The sequence below is a fragment of the Rhynchophorus ferrugineus genome, unplaced genomic scaffold (assembly GCF_030347505.1).
Source record: "Rhynchophorus ferrugineus isolate W39M unplaced genomic scaffold, kcgeb_rfMv2 rfM7, whole genome shotgun sequence".
Lineage (NCBI taxonomy): Eukaryota > Metazoa > Arthropoda > Insecta > Coleoptera > Curculionidae > Rhynchophorus > Rhynchophorus ferrugineus.
In genome coordinates this window covers 3,238,166-3,253,421 of record NW_027472586.1, presented here as the reverse complement: position 1 = coordinate 3,253,421, position 15,256 = coordinate 3,238,166, and the positions used below count along the sequence as shown (strand labels likewise).

Sequence of the window (15,256 nt, the reverse complement as noted above, 5' to 3'; positions counted from 1 at the left end):
TTTTCTTCTTGTATAAATTCCTTCAATTTTCCTGTCTCTACTGAGTATTCTTGCTTCAGCAAGTTTCTTTCCTCAGTTCTGAAGTATTTCTTTGGTTCCTCCATGCCCTGTAAAGGTCCCCACCAACCGAGTTGTCTCCTCTTATCTGTACTCTTTCACTGATTTACTTCCCATCCTCGCTAGAAACGTAACACTTCTGGGGATTTCTTTTATGTTGCTGTTCTCGTAATTTTTATCCCCCTTTGACAATATCCACGTCTCGCAACCAAAATTTATGGTTAGTCTGTTAATTGTCTTGTACATCTCTATTTTGGCTCTGTTTGACATTCTTTTTTTTTATTAATGAGTTTGTTGTTTATAGCGAAGTGCAAATTAATTAATTTTCCAATTCCGATATCCATGGCTTCCACGAGTTTCGATTTCTATACCCAGACACTAAAATACATTTACTTACTCAATGTTTACACCCTCAATTTGGATATTTACCATTTTTCGCTCTTCCATCATCATGACTCTATATGTACCCTACATTTTTAAATTTTACGAAAAAAAAATCATTTTATTATAAAAAAAATGATTTTGAACAATATCAATTGATTTTTAGACTCTTAAACAAATCTTAATATAAGTCTAATGTTTAAAAGTTTGTCTTTAGCTACTTCTCTAATATAATTTGGGTATCATGAAGACCATTATGGGTTACAAATATGGAGTTGCACTAAATCATCAATTCTGCTAGTAGTCCAACGCACACAAAACAAAGTTCTACGATTAATTACCAATGTTTATCGCTACGTAACCAACGAAGAACTACACGTTGACCTCGAAATTAAATGGACCTACGAAGTCAACCAAGATTTGGCAGTAAAATATGAAATAAGGTCACTAAATCATAGCAACGTGGAATCAGTACAGCTACTAGAGAACGCGCAGTAGTAACTCACAAAATTGGAGCGAACCAAACCCCACAAATTTGCATAGTGTATTAATCAATTAATATTAATTACTTAATTTCAGAAGTATATCCTGATGTATTTATTTATACTCGCCAAGTTTGTGTATTAATGTAAGTATAACAGAACAGTAGTGATAAATTAATACGTAAATTAACATTGTATAAACTAAGCATATAAGAGGCATATAGCATGTCACTACATAGTATAAAACAAAGTCGCCTTTTCTGTCCCTATATCCCTATGTGCGCTTAAATATTTAAAACTACGCAACGGATTTTGATGCGGTTTTTTTCAATAGATAGAGTGATTCAAGAGGAAGGTTTATATGTATAATACATGCATAATATACTAAGGCAACATTGCTAATTTTAGAGGTCTCTAACGTGATGTCGTAAATTAACCTATTTTTTTAGGCTTATTTAGCAATTAGCAAAAACGCTGCCTAACCCTACGAGTTAGATCAAATTAATGTACTACAGTATTGTACACCATAAAAAGGTCTACAAAAAAGTCCGCGATGGTATATGTTTATCTTTTAGGGATAACCCACATTAAAAATGGCTTATTTACGAAGCTATTTTAAGCAATACGGCATTAATCCTTATCGAATTAAGTACCTTAAATACAGTGTGCAATTAATATAGATCAATATGGTTCCTTACAGCATGTAAATTAAACAAATATTTTCGGAGATATTACAAATTTAAAATTTGCGTTTAAAAATGTGTAATGTAATAAAAATTGTATGCATTTAGATATTCCAAAGATAGCAGGAAATCTTCATAGTAAGTATAGGGGAAGAGGAATTGTTTTACTCCAAATATAATGCGTGCAGGCCAAGGGCAGTAATGAATGAACCAAAAATACTGGATCGATTTTAATCATGTTTTCATTGAGTGACATAGGCATATATATTTTATGCCCGTGCAAAGTCGGAGCGGGCCGCTATGTTTTTATATACAACGTTCATATTTTTTCTGTAGTGTATTTAATTTAGTATCAGCATTGCACCCGTGCGAAGCCGGGGCGGGTCGCTAGTAAGATATAATTTAAAAAATGTTTCGGATCAAACCTTCTCAGCCTTTCAAACCTATTTGATGGAAATAATTAATTATTAGCTACAATTCGTCAAAAAAAAAATTAATTCGGCCCGTTTAACAGGCGGAAATCGATCTTCAAAAAGCCTCTTTTATTAGCCGACTACGTGAGATACCTCATGGTGCGCACAGCCTAGCTCCGTGGGTCATTATTGCTTGGCTGACGGGACGCTTTTCGATTCCCCTCGTGATTTAATTGATATCTATTGTGCATAGATGTTCCTGGAATGCATCAAGGCTTCTTCCCGCCGAAATGTACTAAAGAATTTTTAATAAAACTGAAATATATGTGTGGGGAAAGTGCTAAGACTTTTTATCTCTCGAGTAAAGACAAAACTCTTGAAATATGTTTATTAAGAGGTAAAAAAACGAAAAATCATGTTAAACTGCTTCAGAACTAATATCTCTTAAGATGTGTAATGTCATTTTTTGAAAATACATTAATCAGTGTATAACTTAAAAACTAAAGGTTGTATAAAATTTATTATAGTACCATTCGATTCACCGTAAAAATCTTTATAATCAAGGTAATTTATATTATCCTGCCACTACTTGAACAGAAATGGAAATTTTCACGACTATATACATGGAAAAAGTGCCAAAATTAGTGATCTCTCGGATAACGATAAAACTCTCAAAATATACGTATTTTGGGGTGAAAATAACGAAAATCCATGTTAAATTGCTTTAGAAGTAATACTTTTTAAGATGAGTAACATAAACAAAAATCCACTCATTTTTTGAAAATACATTAATCAGTGTATAACTTAAAAACTAAAGGTTGTATAAAATTTATTATAGTACCATTCGATTCACCGTAAAATTCTTTATAATCAAGGTGATTTATATTATCCTGCCACTACTTGAACGGAAATGGAAATTTTCACGACTATATATATGGAAAAAGTGCCAAAATTAGTGATCTCTCGGATAACGATAAAACTCTCAAAATATACGTATTTTGGGGTGAAAATAACGAAAATCCATGTTAAATTGCTTTAGAAGTAATACTTTTTAAGATGTGTAACATAAACAAAAATCCACTCATTTTTTGAAAATACATTAATCATTGTATAACTTAAAAACTAAAGGTTGTATAAAATTTATTATAGTACCATTCGATTCGCCGTAAAATTCATTATAGTCAAGGTGATTTATATTATACTGCCACTACTTGAACGAAAAAGGAAGCAAAAAGATTGAAAATGTCAAAAAATCGCAAGTTTTCACGACTATATATATGGAAAAAGTGCCAAAATTAGTGATCTGTCGGATAACGATAAAACTCTCAAAATATACGTATTTTGGGGTGAAAATAACGAAAATCCATGTTAAATTGCTTTAAAAGTAATACGTTTTAAGATGTTTAACATAAACAAAAATACACTCATTTTTTGAAAATACATTAATCAGTGTATAACTTAAAAACTAAAGGTTGTATAAAATTTATTATAGTACCATTCGATTCACCGTAAAATTCTTTATAGTCAAGGTGATTTATATTATCCTGCCACTACTTGAACGGAAATGGCAGCAAAAAGATTGAAAATGTCAAAAAATCGCAAATTTTCACGACTATATATATATGGAAAAAGTGCCAAAATTAGTGATCTCTCGGATAACGATAAAACTCTCAAAATATACGTATTTTGGGGTGAAAATAACGAAAATCCATGTTAAATTGCTTTAAAAGTAATACGTTTTAAGATGTTTAACATAAACAAAAATACACTCATTTTTTGAAAATACATTAATCAGTGTATAACTTAAAAACTAAAGGTTGTATAAAATTTATTATAGTACCATTCGATTCCCCGTAAAATTATTTATAGTTAAGGTGATTTATATTATCCTGCCACTACTTGAACGGAAATGGCAGCAAAAAGATTGAAAATGTCAAAAAATCGCAAATTTTCACGACTATATATATGGAAAAAGTGCCAAAATTAGTGATCTCTCGGATAACGATAAAACTCTCAAAATATACGTATTTTGGGGTGAAAATAACGAAAATCCATGTTAAATTGCTTTAGAAGTAATACTTTTTAAGATGTGTAACATAAACAAAAATCCACTCATTTTTTGAAAATACATTAATCAGTGTATAACTTAAAAACTAAAGGTTGTATAAAATTTATTATAGTACCATTCGATTCACCGTAAAATTCTTTATAGTCAAGGTGATTTATATTATCCTGCCACTACTTGAACGAAAATGGAAGCAAAAAGATTGAAAATGTCAAAAAATCGCAAATTTTCACGACTATATATATGGAAAAAGTGCCAAAATTAGTGATCTCTCGGATAACGATAAAAATCTCAAAATATACGTATTTTGGGGTGAAAATAACGAAAATCCATGTTAAATTGCTTTAGAAGTAATACTTTTTAAGATGTGTAACATAAACAAAAATCCACTCATTTTTTGAAAATACATTAATCAGTGTATAACTTAAAAGTAAAATTCTTTATAATCAAGGTGATTTATATTATCCTGCAACCACTTGAACGGAAATGGCAGCAAAATTATTGAAAATGTTAAAAAAATCGCAATTTTTCACTTAAATTGCATTAAAACTAATACTTTTTAAGATATGTAACATAAACAATAATCTCCTCATGGCACTTATCATGGCTTCTCACTTAATAATAATTTATTTCTCAATAGTAGTTAATTCCTTGAGATTACATGGCTCCTCATATTAGTCATATTTAAACGTTAAACTAAGAAAGGAAAGGTATTTCATTAAACCCACCAAAAAAAATTAACCAAAAAAGTGATATATACGGATATATAATACATACATACATACGTCAGAACAATGCGAACTTAACAAGTTGCCGAAATAGAAACCCGTTAATCTCGTCCATGTAGATGCCACGGAGGATTAAACATTATTGGTAATGATACCACAGCGTTAGCCAATTTATGATGCACTGGTGTATGGTAATGGCGTAATAATAACAAACACGAATGACTACATTCAAATTTATACTCGAGCTTTTTAAAATAAAGTAAATGTTTCATTTATTATTGAACGGAAATATTTTTTAACAAAAATCGAGAGGGTAATCGAAATATTACCTATTATTTTTATATTACCATAAAAACACTAAAAAGTATTTTACTATCTATCATTGAAAATTTTAACTTTTCAACCTATTACATTAACAATCTTGAAAAATATCGTTCCAAAATACGGCTATATTTATATACAATATATTGTTGTTTACGAGAAAACTACCAAAAAAATCATAAAACTATATATATATATATATATCTATGTAAGCTTAAATTGGGTACATTTTTGTCAAGGTCACGGCTAGGACGACAGAGCCAGAACGTTAAAAACCAGTACAATGAAGCTAGTAGAACCAAAAATGGTCACCAAAAATAGCAACTGAAACAGTCGGTAGTAAAAAGTAGTTAATTACAAAACAATCGATAGTTTCCAACGCTACTTATTACCTGTGCTGTAGTTTTGTCGCGTCCTTCGGGTAATAATCGCAACTTTCATTAGGAGTTGTAATGGAGAATGTGTAGTGTGCTAAAGTTATGTCGCGGCGTGTACACTTCAGCTCGGCCAGTTCCCAAACGTCTAGGCAGCCTCTGTTTATTTAACGTCACATAATAACCCACGAAAAGGAACCTACCCGCCTTTGTTTGGTTCCGGTCCCGGCTCCCAGACATGTAATCGAAAATGTACCCGCGATTACGATCTAAAAATACAAAGAGTCATGGCAATGACATTGGAAATATAATTAAAACTACGCGAACAGACGCAAACCGATCGTTGACAAGGTACGAGACCGCGTTTGAGACGCTAATTCGGTGAGTTGTGCGTTAATATACGGTCGTAAATAGAATTACCAGCGATGCCTAGCGTGTTAGATTATTTTTTGTTGCGAAAATGATAATGCAAGATCTGCGGATTCGTTTTGAGATACTTCTGTAGATCCGTTTATGTCACAGCTCTGCAACCATTCAAACCATAAATTTGGAACCTAAATGTTCTTACATCAACACATCATACGTCTCTATAAACATTCTACGCGTTTCAGCTACAGTTCTCTCTCAACTAGAAGTAAAATCCACACTACCATTTCAAAGTTTGGAAACAATAATTAATCATTTAATCTAGTTAAATATAATACTTAGTACAAATAAAGAAAATGCAATACTTGTTTCCTGTTCCACAACTAACCTGAACTTGATGAGTATTGATTCTCACAGAAGGAATTACAGTCAATATACATTCTAAATTTATTGTTAGAAACACTATGTTATCAAAAGAACTGCCTACCGAGCAATATTTAATTAGATAAAACACAAAATTAAAGGTAAAAATATAACAAAACAAGCTTAACACATCCCAAGCCCGACCTTTACGATTATTTACCGCCGTAAACCCCAAGCAAAGCCGCGAGTCAACTTTTTTGTTACCAGATTATAAAAAACGGATCGTAATTTTCGAAAAACAAACGCAAGATGAGAAAAAATGTCCGCAAGACCCTCGTAATTGGAGGTAATAACTTAAAACAACGTAAAAAAAGTCTTTTATCACCCCTAAAGGGAACCGACCTAAAATAAAAACCACGTCAGATATGGAAAAGCCCCAAACTTTCCGCACCTGGCGCTTGTTTGTTTTGGTACAGAGTTAATTAACGTCACAAAACCAAAAAATAAGACAAAAAAAGTATTCCGAATACTTTGAAATGGAAAATTGCCCGCACTGTGTCGCTGACACATTACAAAATTTGTTTTTCTTTTGTTTTTCAATTAATATCCAACACACGAGCGTAAATAAAGGAATTCGCGAGAGAAAAACAGGTGATCTAAAAATAAAAGGGACCGTAATAATATTTGGGCGCCAATAAAATCTCGTCCACCAAAAACATGGATTTTACTAAACTAATTAGTATAAGTTAATTTTTGACAGTGTGACAGTATTGCAACGTCAAATTTGTACTTGACAGGAGAGAGACGATGACCCCATGATTGGGGGTAGGGATGTTGGCCACCGAAAAAAATATCGATATTTTTAAGAAAAAATAAAAATAGTGAAATATTAGCGTAAAAAAATATATATTTTTTCTAAACCTCCTAAAGAATAACTAAAAATTATACTTAATCCATTCTGAAAAAATATTGAAAAATATCGGCCAAAAATATAGATATTTTTTTCAGAAAATATCGATATATCGATATTTTTTTTTGCATCCCTAATTGGGGGTTCCTATTTTGGTAGACATATTACCAATTATGAATTTGAGCGTAATCTATCTGGAATTCACAAGAGTGTATCAAAGGGTAAGGGGTGATACTTATTAAAATCAGATAAAAATATGATTGGAGCCAAACTAGCTGTTGAAATTCCATTGGATGCTATATTGGATGAAGCCCAAACAGAATTTAAACAGTGGCAATTGGAAAAGACTAGATTTATTAACTCATAAAGATCTATACAACATTTAGGAAGCAAACCAATTGAACTCCACAGGTACACACAGGTGAATTAAGTCAAAAATATATTATATTCATCAAACGTACGTATAATTTGCTAGAACTGGCAGCGTTGCAAATATAAATCCTTGTGCGCATGCCACGATTTTCCAGAATTAGACTCTTGTCCAAATACAGTTTGTAAAAATGTAAAATTCTTTTCAAACTCAGAGCGATTTTTTCCCTCTCACGTTACCCAGTTAAAAAGAGACAGAATGCCGTCTGACGTGTCGGAACATGTAACCGAATCAATCTATAAAATTCGATTTGTGTTGGTACTGGTCGACCCTGCTGTACAAAATTCATTTATAAATTGGCAAGCGTTGAAAAATCAAGTCCAAATTTATGCGGCAATATTGCGACGTACTGACGTCATCAATTTTGATTATAGTTCTGTATTTATTGTATCGTTGTAATAAAATTATTGCTATCTATTATTTATTATTTGGATTAATATTATAAGTGTTTCGTCAACATTCCCCAATAAAATTTTACAAATGAATTATAATCGAGACATTGTCCAAACAAAATCGTTACTGAAAATCGTCAAATACTGTCGGTAAACTGAAAAAGCTCTCTGAAAACAGCTTGTTCCTATATTACCCCCAAACTATTTAAAACAACAGTCACAAATTTTCATTGCAACCTTCTGGGCCTATTGGGACGAAATGGGAGAATTTGCAAAAAAAAACTGATTACAGAAGGCAAATTCAATATTCATAAATATAACAAATCCAGGGGCCGCACAGCCCAAAAAAAACCACGCCAATATCGACGAATTCGAATACGAATTATTTCAACATTCAGCTTGTTCGCTAGGTTTAGTTTTTCGATAATTCTAACCACCTATACATATTAAAATAGAAAACTGCTGTATGCACTGAGAAAATGTACAATGAATCTAAAAGGACTGGCAAAACTCGATAGAAAAATCTGAACTATCCAAAGAAATGTATATCAAGTCCCAGTAATATAGAAATATTTCAGATGCCAAAACAAGCATTTAAACTTAACTACATCTGATGCACCATAACAATGATAGCTTTCTAATATCAGTGGCGTTGTATATCATGATATAGCCAACCACATTAATGGACAAAATACTATAAATAACACTGTTATCTATTAAAGTAATAAATAATAACATTTTTTAAAATTGTGTCTGCTTTTATCTATATTCTTCATTACTATTAAATGACGCATTATCCTCAGATCTTTCGCAAAAATTTCGCGTTTATTAAAACCAACAGCACCAATATCAGTTAGGCTAAAATATAACGGTATTTTTGTTCGAACATCTTTGGTATAGTTCGAGTTGAGGTAGGAACACTAACAGGGCTAAAAGCAACGATAAGCACGAAACAAAACGGAAAATATTCTACTCAAAGTTTTAATATCCATATCGAAATCGAATAATGGCGAAAGGTTTGCTTACGAGTAAGGAACGGACTCGGATGACTGAAATGAAGTATATTTTCTCATCATTCTGGTAACATCTAAATTATGTACAGTGGATGGGGTGTAATATATCTTAGACTCTTTGGTTTAACACAAAATATCTATACCAATTCACGAAGCAACGCAACAGACAAGTTGAAGACGTTGTGTGTGTCTGAATTCAATATTGGACGCATTATTGTATGTCTACAAGCATCCACAGGACAGCTAGCTATATAATGACCATATGTACTGTATATATAACAAGAATATACACAAAAAGACTGGATAATTTGAATGAACAAAGATTTAATGTTACGCAATATCTCCAAACCAGAATTTCACCACATTATTGTCCTTTATGCAATACGCCGCCACTGTGAATGGGTTACTTTTTGCCGATTCTTTCTAGCCGGTAGCAATTATCGCGGTCATTGCTTCCCGGGCATCGCGATTCGCGATAGGTATTTTCCCGAGTTGACAGCGGCAAAGGATCGGGGAACCTCGCGCAAAAAAATAACAGGCTCTCGTCCAAAAACCCGAGTTATTTCACCGGGTGGCCCTGGTTCGATCTGTTGCATCCAGTACAACCAATCAAGATCGTAAAACACACACAAAAAATGCATTATACATTCATTAATTTCAATTGAATTTGATCCTTTATATCTCGCGTCATCGATAAACACTTGAGACCTATAAAAGAAAGAACTCCGTGACGTGATTGCGCTCACGCATCCACGGTGACGTATGCCGGCGTAGTCACGTGCACTCGAGTGACGTCACCCTTGAAACGTGTATTAGATGCACCTAATAAGATATGCATTTATTTCGTCATTGAACCAAACATAACTAAAATAATAAAAATCCCAGTTATAATTACATAAAAATATCACTAAAATGTATCTGCACATTAGACTAGAACAATACTTTAATTGCAATCATTATAGAAAAAAAATCAATACTATAAAACTAGATATCCTCAACAAGCTGCAACATTGAAATATTATAGTAGGCATTGAAATATACCATGAGAAATTTAGCTTATAATTTAATAATTATGGAATTTCCAATATATAAAATAATAAACGTAGATTAATATTTATAAAAAATAATTATATGCACTGAAATATTATCATAATATATTTATCAAATATTAAAATAAGTGAAAATAGTTACTAAGAACCCTCAATAATTTTATTCAGTATTTATATATGTACATTACTATTACTATTTTCCTTTTAAGCAAGATCTAAGTCAAAAGTACCTTTGCAGACTGAAAAAGTAAATACAACACTAAGTTTTGATATATTTCAATAACATTTCACTAAAAATTGTATGTCAATATGCTCCATATCAAAAAGTTGGTTAATAAAAATTTAGATTCTGAACTTAAAAATTACAGTAGGCCTGGAAATATTACTTAACGAAAATTATCCATAATTTTCATTCAATACTCATATGGGCAAAAATAATCTTGCTTTTTTCTTTTTAAACAAGCTCTAGGATTAAATTATTTTTACATCCTGGAAAGGTAAATACAACACTAAGTTGTAACATATTTAAATCAAATATCACTAAAAATTGTGTGTAAATATTCTCAATACCAAAAAACGTGTTAAGAAAAATTCTGAACTTGAAAATTACAGCAGTACTGGAAATATTACTTAAGGAAAATTGTTTGTTAAATAAAATATCACTAAAACGTGTATGTAGATATTCTAATTGCTAAAAAATGTGTTCAGACAAATTCGGAATCTGAACATGAAAATTACAGCAACCCTGGAAATATTACCTAAGGAAAATTGTCAATAATATTTATTCAATACTTATATAGGCATAAAATAATATTGATATTTTCTTTTTAAACAAGATCTAGGTCAAAAATATCTTTACAGATCGAAAAGTTAAATACAACACTACGTTCTAATGTGTAAAATTGTTAATAATTTTTATTTGATATTTATATACACCCCAAATTTTATCGCTATTTTCTACCGAACAGGATTTAGATCAAAATAATGTTTGCAGGCAGATAAGATAATACAACACAACAGTTTTTTTCTTTTCGGTATGGAAAAAAGGAATATTGACTATATTTAAATATTGTTGGTGCACGTGTATATTTTAAACTGACGCCGGCGCATTATCGTCGGATTTGACACATTTCAGCTGTTTGTGTATCAAAAGTCGGGAAAATATAGGGTTAACTGTTTTTTTGTCGTGTATTAGAGGTGACATTAAGAGGTGAGTGTTTTACTTGGAACTGCCGTAGTTCGACGGCTAAAATATTAGTAATTTAACACGTACCTCTGATCGGGAACGGTTTAGTTTGCACTGTTTCGGTATTAGGCGGCAACAATCTCTTCGTTTCCGGCGACATGACGCTGGGACATGCCTTCACCTCCTCTATTCTGCAATTTTTAACGTTGCTGTAGTTCTTCGATTTGGAAAACGTGCCATTTCGCACCCTCAACGAGCCACTTAACACGTCCAGACCACTACTCATTGCGTCAGTTGATCGGCGCACACAGAAGTATCGAAACGAACTGACCTTGTCGTGAAATGTCACTACCTATACAACGTCGATTACCGCGGACGACTGACTTGCTGCGAAGTGCGAATCTCGAAAAGCATCGCCCGATCATAAATACATCGGTTACGGTTAATTTCCCCTAACCAATCCCAGCGGCCCGACCGCCACTCTAAGCGATATCGCTCGTTGACGACTGTCTGACAAACGGGATGACAGCCGCGCGGTTTTCGGATATCGAAATTTGTTTCCATACAACGTTGCAATTCTCGACGCCGTCTTCTATTAGGAGCTCATAACTTATTGCGTGCGAGTTAATTATACCGTGTACTTTTTCGCCTTATTATTTATGAATCGGAACCGCAAGCCATATATTTATCAAAAAAGAAATCCCGAGCTATATACGTACTTATATAATAGCCTAACCACCAAACAAAACGCGATTTTTAAAATGCCAGTGGTCTACCAGAAAACTACCTAAAATTCGTTTACTTACATTTTCTTTTTGCGGATTGCTCTGCTATTATTCGCACTTATATAAGCTTCGGATTTGGAGTCTAGAATATTATTTTTCGTGCGGTTTTTTATGCATTTTATGAAACTTTTAATTTTGTGTCTAAACTGAAATGCTGTCATTCTGAATTTGTAATTTTTTAAAGCAAGTTTCGAGTTATAATAATAATTTTGGGTAAAATCTGTGGCGTTGCCGGTTGAAATTATGTTTATTGCTTTTTATATCGAGTAAAATGACAATATAATTGCTACCTGTGATGTTATATGTACAAAGATATCATTTATATTGTTATGATAAAATAAATTAATGCATTTAAAACTTGAGTACAAGCAATATCATTTCTAAGGACTGTTTATTTTTATTGTTGAATTGATTTTTGCTGACGATATTTTAATATCAGATTAAACATTCCATATTTTTTTAATAATTCATGATATAATGATACCTACATAATATTTATATTTTTTCTGAAGGAAACATTAAAATCTACTTTTTTCCGTAAATATTTCCAAGCCTTCTATTTTTAATTTACTTATTAGAAAAAAAAACAAAATCTCTTTGTATATGTTTTATTTTCGTAGTTCTTATTTTGTTTTATCAAAATAAATAAAATATCGTTTTATTTCATTGCGTATTAAGAATTGAGTAGTATATATATTGGATTTTTTTCTGAAAAAAAAGACAACAAAATATCTTATGCTTTGATAATCTGAATATTTCATATTTAAGGAACTTTGTTTACACTTCTGCTGATATTTTATTTGATTCATTTAATATTTTTATATTATTGAGGGCTGTTCTTTTATATCTCAGGCCTTCCGGTTACGTCTTTATGGAACTTGCCTCTCTATATAATTATTATTGTAGAATCTTAATATTAGTTGGTCTATTACAAATTTAAAGGACGTCTTAAGGATTTTATACAAGTAACAAAGATAACTCAACTTTATAACTGAAACAATAACAGGAATTTATTATATTCTCGCCAGTATATCAAAGGTTTTAGCAGCCATAATGATAATAATATATTTATAGTTTAAAACCGTCCCTCTGGTGTTCTCCTTATAAACGCAATCAATCCATTAAACTATTTAGAAACATTTTTCTACCAAAATCTAGCTCAAACTAACCGTATCTAAATTTGGTGACCGCGTCTTCTGCGACGACAAACAAAATCTGCATTTGTTTTTTGTGGTTTCAAAGGTCAACCATACACGGACAACTGCAATATTAGCACTGTCAAATATTTCTTATAGTTGGCTGTGTAAAGCTCCAACCCGTCATTTTATTAAATGAAATTGACAGAGGTTAGTCGAAGGAAAAATGAAAACGAAAAAAAACTATGGGAAAATGAATAAACAGAATATATTGTTTGACAAGCAAAAATATCCTTAAAACGACCTTTATTTTTTAAACATAAGAGTATCTATGTAACAAAATTTACTGTTTCAAACCGACGGGGTTCAGCTGCGGTGCTGGTTTCGATGCCACGCCTCCCAGCAACTTCTTGATCTCGGCGATGGCTTTTCCCGGATTCAAACTCTAAAAAAATCACACAAAAAAACAAACAAATTAATTAAGATACCTAAACACTGAAACAAACGAATTTTCCTTTGACGCGTGTTTTATTGTAAAAAACAATTGACTACTTCAATCAAGATACCTTTGGACATGTCCTGGTGCAGTTCATAATTGTGTGACAGCGAAAAGCGGAGAAGGGATCCCTCATTTTATCGAGACGCTTTGATGTGGCGTCGTCTCTGGAATCGATGATCCACCGGTATGCCTACATTAAAAAAAAAAAGGAAGAATAACATAATCTTGAATTAATACTGCAAATTACATACCTGCATAAGCACTGCTGGGCCAAGATACTTGTCTCCATTCCACCAATAACTTGGACACGAAGTAGAACAGCAAGCACACAAGATGCACTCATACAAACCATCCAATTTTGCTCTGTCATCTATACTCTGCAGATATTGTTGAACTTCACCAGATTTGCCAGCACCAGTGTCACTAAAATAATTATAATTTATGCAAGTAAGTTCTTTATATCCAATTAATGACAATACCTCCTTTGTAACCAAGGTTCAATGGACCTATACTGCTCATAGAAGTTGTTCATATCAGGAACCAAATCCTTAACGACATACATATGGGGCAATGGGTATATCTTGGTCTTCTTGGAAACATTTGTATCAATTTTACTAAGAAAGATGCATCGTTAACACGGCAAGATTTTATATACACACTTCTATTACCTAATACAAGCTAATGTATTAACACCTCCAATATTCATGGCGCAGGACCCACAAATCCCTTCACGACATGACCTTCTGAAGGTTAGTGTGGGGTCAACTTCATTTTTTATTTTAATGAGAGCATCTAACACCATAGGACCACATTGTTTCAAATCAACTTTATATTCTTGCATATAGGGTTTTTTATCAGGTTCATCGGGATTCCAACGATAAATACCAAACGTTTTTATACGTGAGACTTCTGATTTTGCTATTTTGGAAGTACTGAACGGACGAATCTGTAATGTATGATAAGTGTTAACCTAAATTTAATAAAACACAAATAACATACACTAACAATATTGCGAAACAAAATTATATACCTAATTCTATACATAAATTAAACTTATGATGGACAAGGTATATTAGTACGGAAAAATGTATGTTGCAAGTGTGTGTGTGTGTGATATTTTTCAAGTATAGAATTAAACAATAACATTCTAAAAAATGTATGTCACATATTTATGATTGTAATAAGGACGTATTATAAAAAGGCAAATTAGATGAAAAACGGTACAAAATATGATAAAAATTTGATCGGCAAAAAAAATAATAAGGCGTATTTGGTTATGTAATATAAAGATTTACCTGCGTGAAAGAGTCCCGGGCTATTTTCAGTAGTAGCTGCATTTCCTTGGTCATTTTCTAAAATATATTTATTACTTAAGTAAAAATTTAAAAAAATTGTTACTTATTAATATAAAATTTACAATTTTCCTTCGACAATCAGCTGGCTGATGTACCCGAAGTGCAACGCTGTCAAAAGTTTTAGTTGATCACTGAAAAAGATTTAAATAAATGAGCTATTCTTAAATATTAACTTTATTGGTATATTTTGTAGATTAGTAAAATATTAAATGCCAGACTATATGTAAAAATTAAAAATAAAATTAAAAAAATAGAGAGCGACCTCTAT

The 15,256-nt window shown here is 31.9% G+C and overlaps 2 protein-coding genes across 6 annotated transcripts in view; both read right to left on the bottom strand.

Moving 5' to 3' along the window:
• Positions 1 to 12,220, bottom strand: part of Pfrx (6-phosphofructo-2-kinase/fructose-2,6-biphosphatase) — an 80,237-nt gene extending 68,017 nt beyond the window's left edge. For 2 of the 4 annotated variants that reach the window (XR_013006453.1, XM_076409349.1), the window contains exon 1: positions 11,301 to 12,220. Coding sequence is in view for 3 of the 4 variants with exons in the window: in XM_076409349.1 (XP_076265464.1) it covers positions 11,301 to 11,499 (199 nt within the window). In the remaining variant the exon portion in view is untranslated. Of the gene's footprint in view, positions 1 to 5,522; positions 5,643 to 5,707; positions 5,760 to 11,300 lie in introns of those variants that run through there. The other 2 variants (XM_076409355.1, XM_076409354.1) reach the window with 2 other exon arrangements.
• A 1,165-nt stretch (positions 12,221 to 13,385) lies between these two features.
• Positions 13,386 to 15,198, bottom strand: SdhB (succinate dehydrogenase [ubiquinone] iron-sulfur subunit, mitochondrial). Of its 2 annotated transcripts, none has more exons than XM_076409358.1 (7): positions 15,051 to 15,198; positions 14,929 to 14,985; positions 14,302 to 14,579; positions 14,113 to 14,247; positions 13,885 to 14,056; positions 13,701 to 13,823; positions 13,386 to 13,579 (listed from the first exon to the last, which is right to left on the bottom strand). In XM_076409358.1, exons 2-7 carry the CDS (start codon positions 14,980 to 14,982, stop codon positions 13,478 to 13,480), a joined length of 864 nt encoding a protein of 287 aa, XP_076265473.1. In that variant the 5' UTR covers positions 14,983 to 14,985; positions 15,051 to 15,198; the 3' UTR covers positions 13,386 to 13,477. The 2 variants fall into 2 exon arrangements, with proteins under 2 accessions (XP_076265473.1, XP_076265472.1); XM_076409357.1 differs by having other exon boundaries at positions 14,302 to 14,603; positions 15,051 to 15,192.
• Between the last annotated feature and the right edge of the window lie 58 nt (positions 15,199 to 15,256).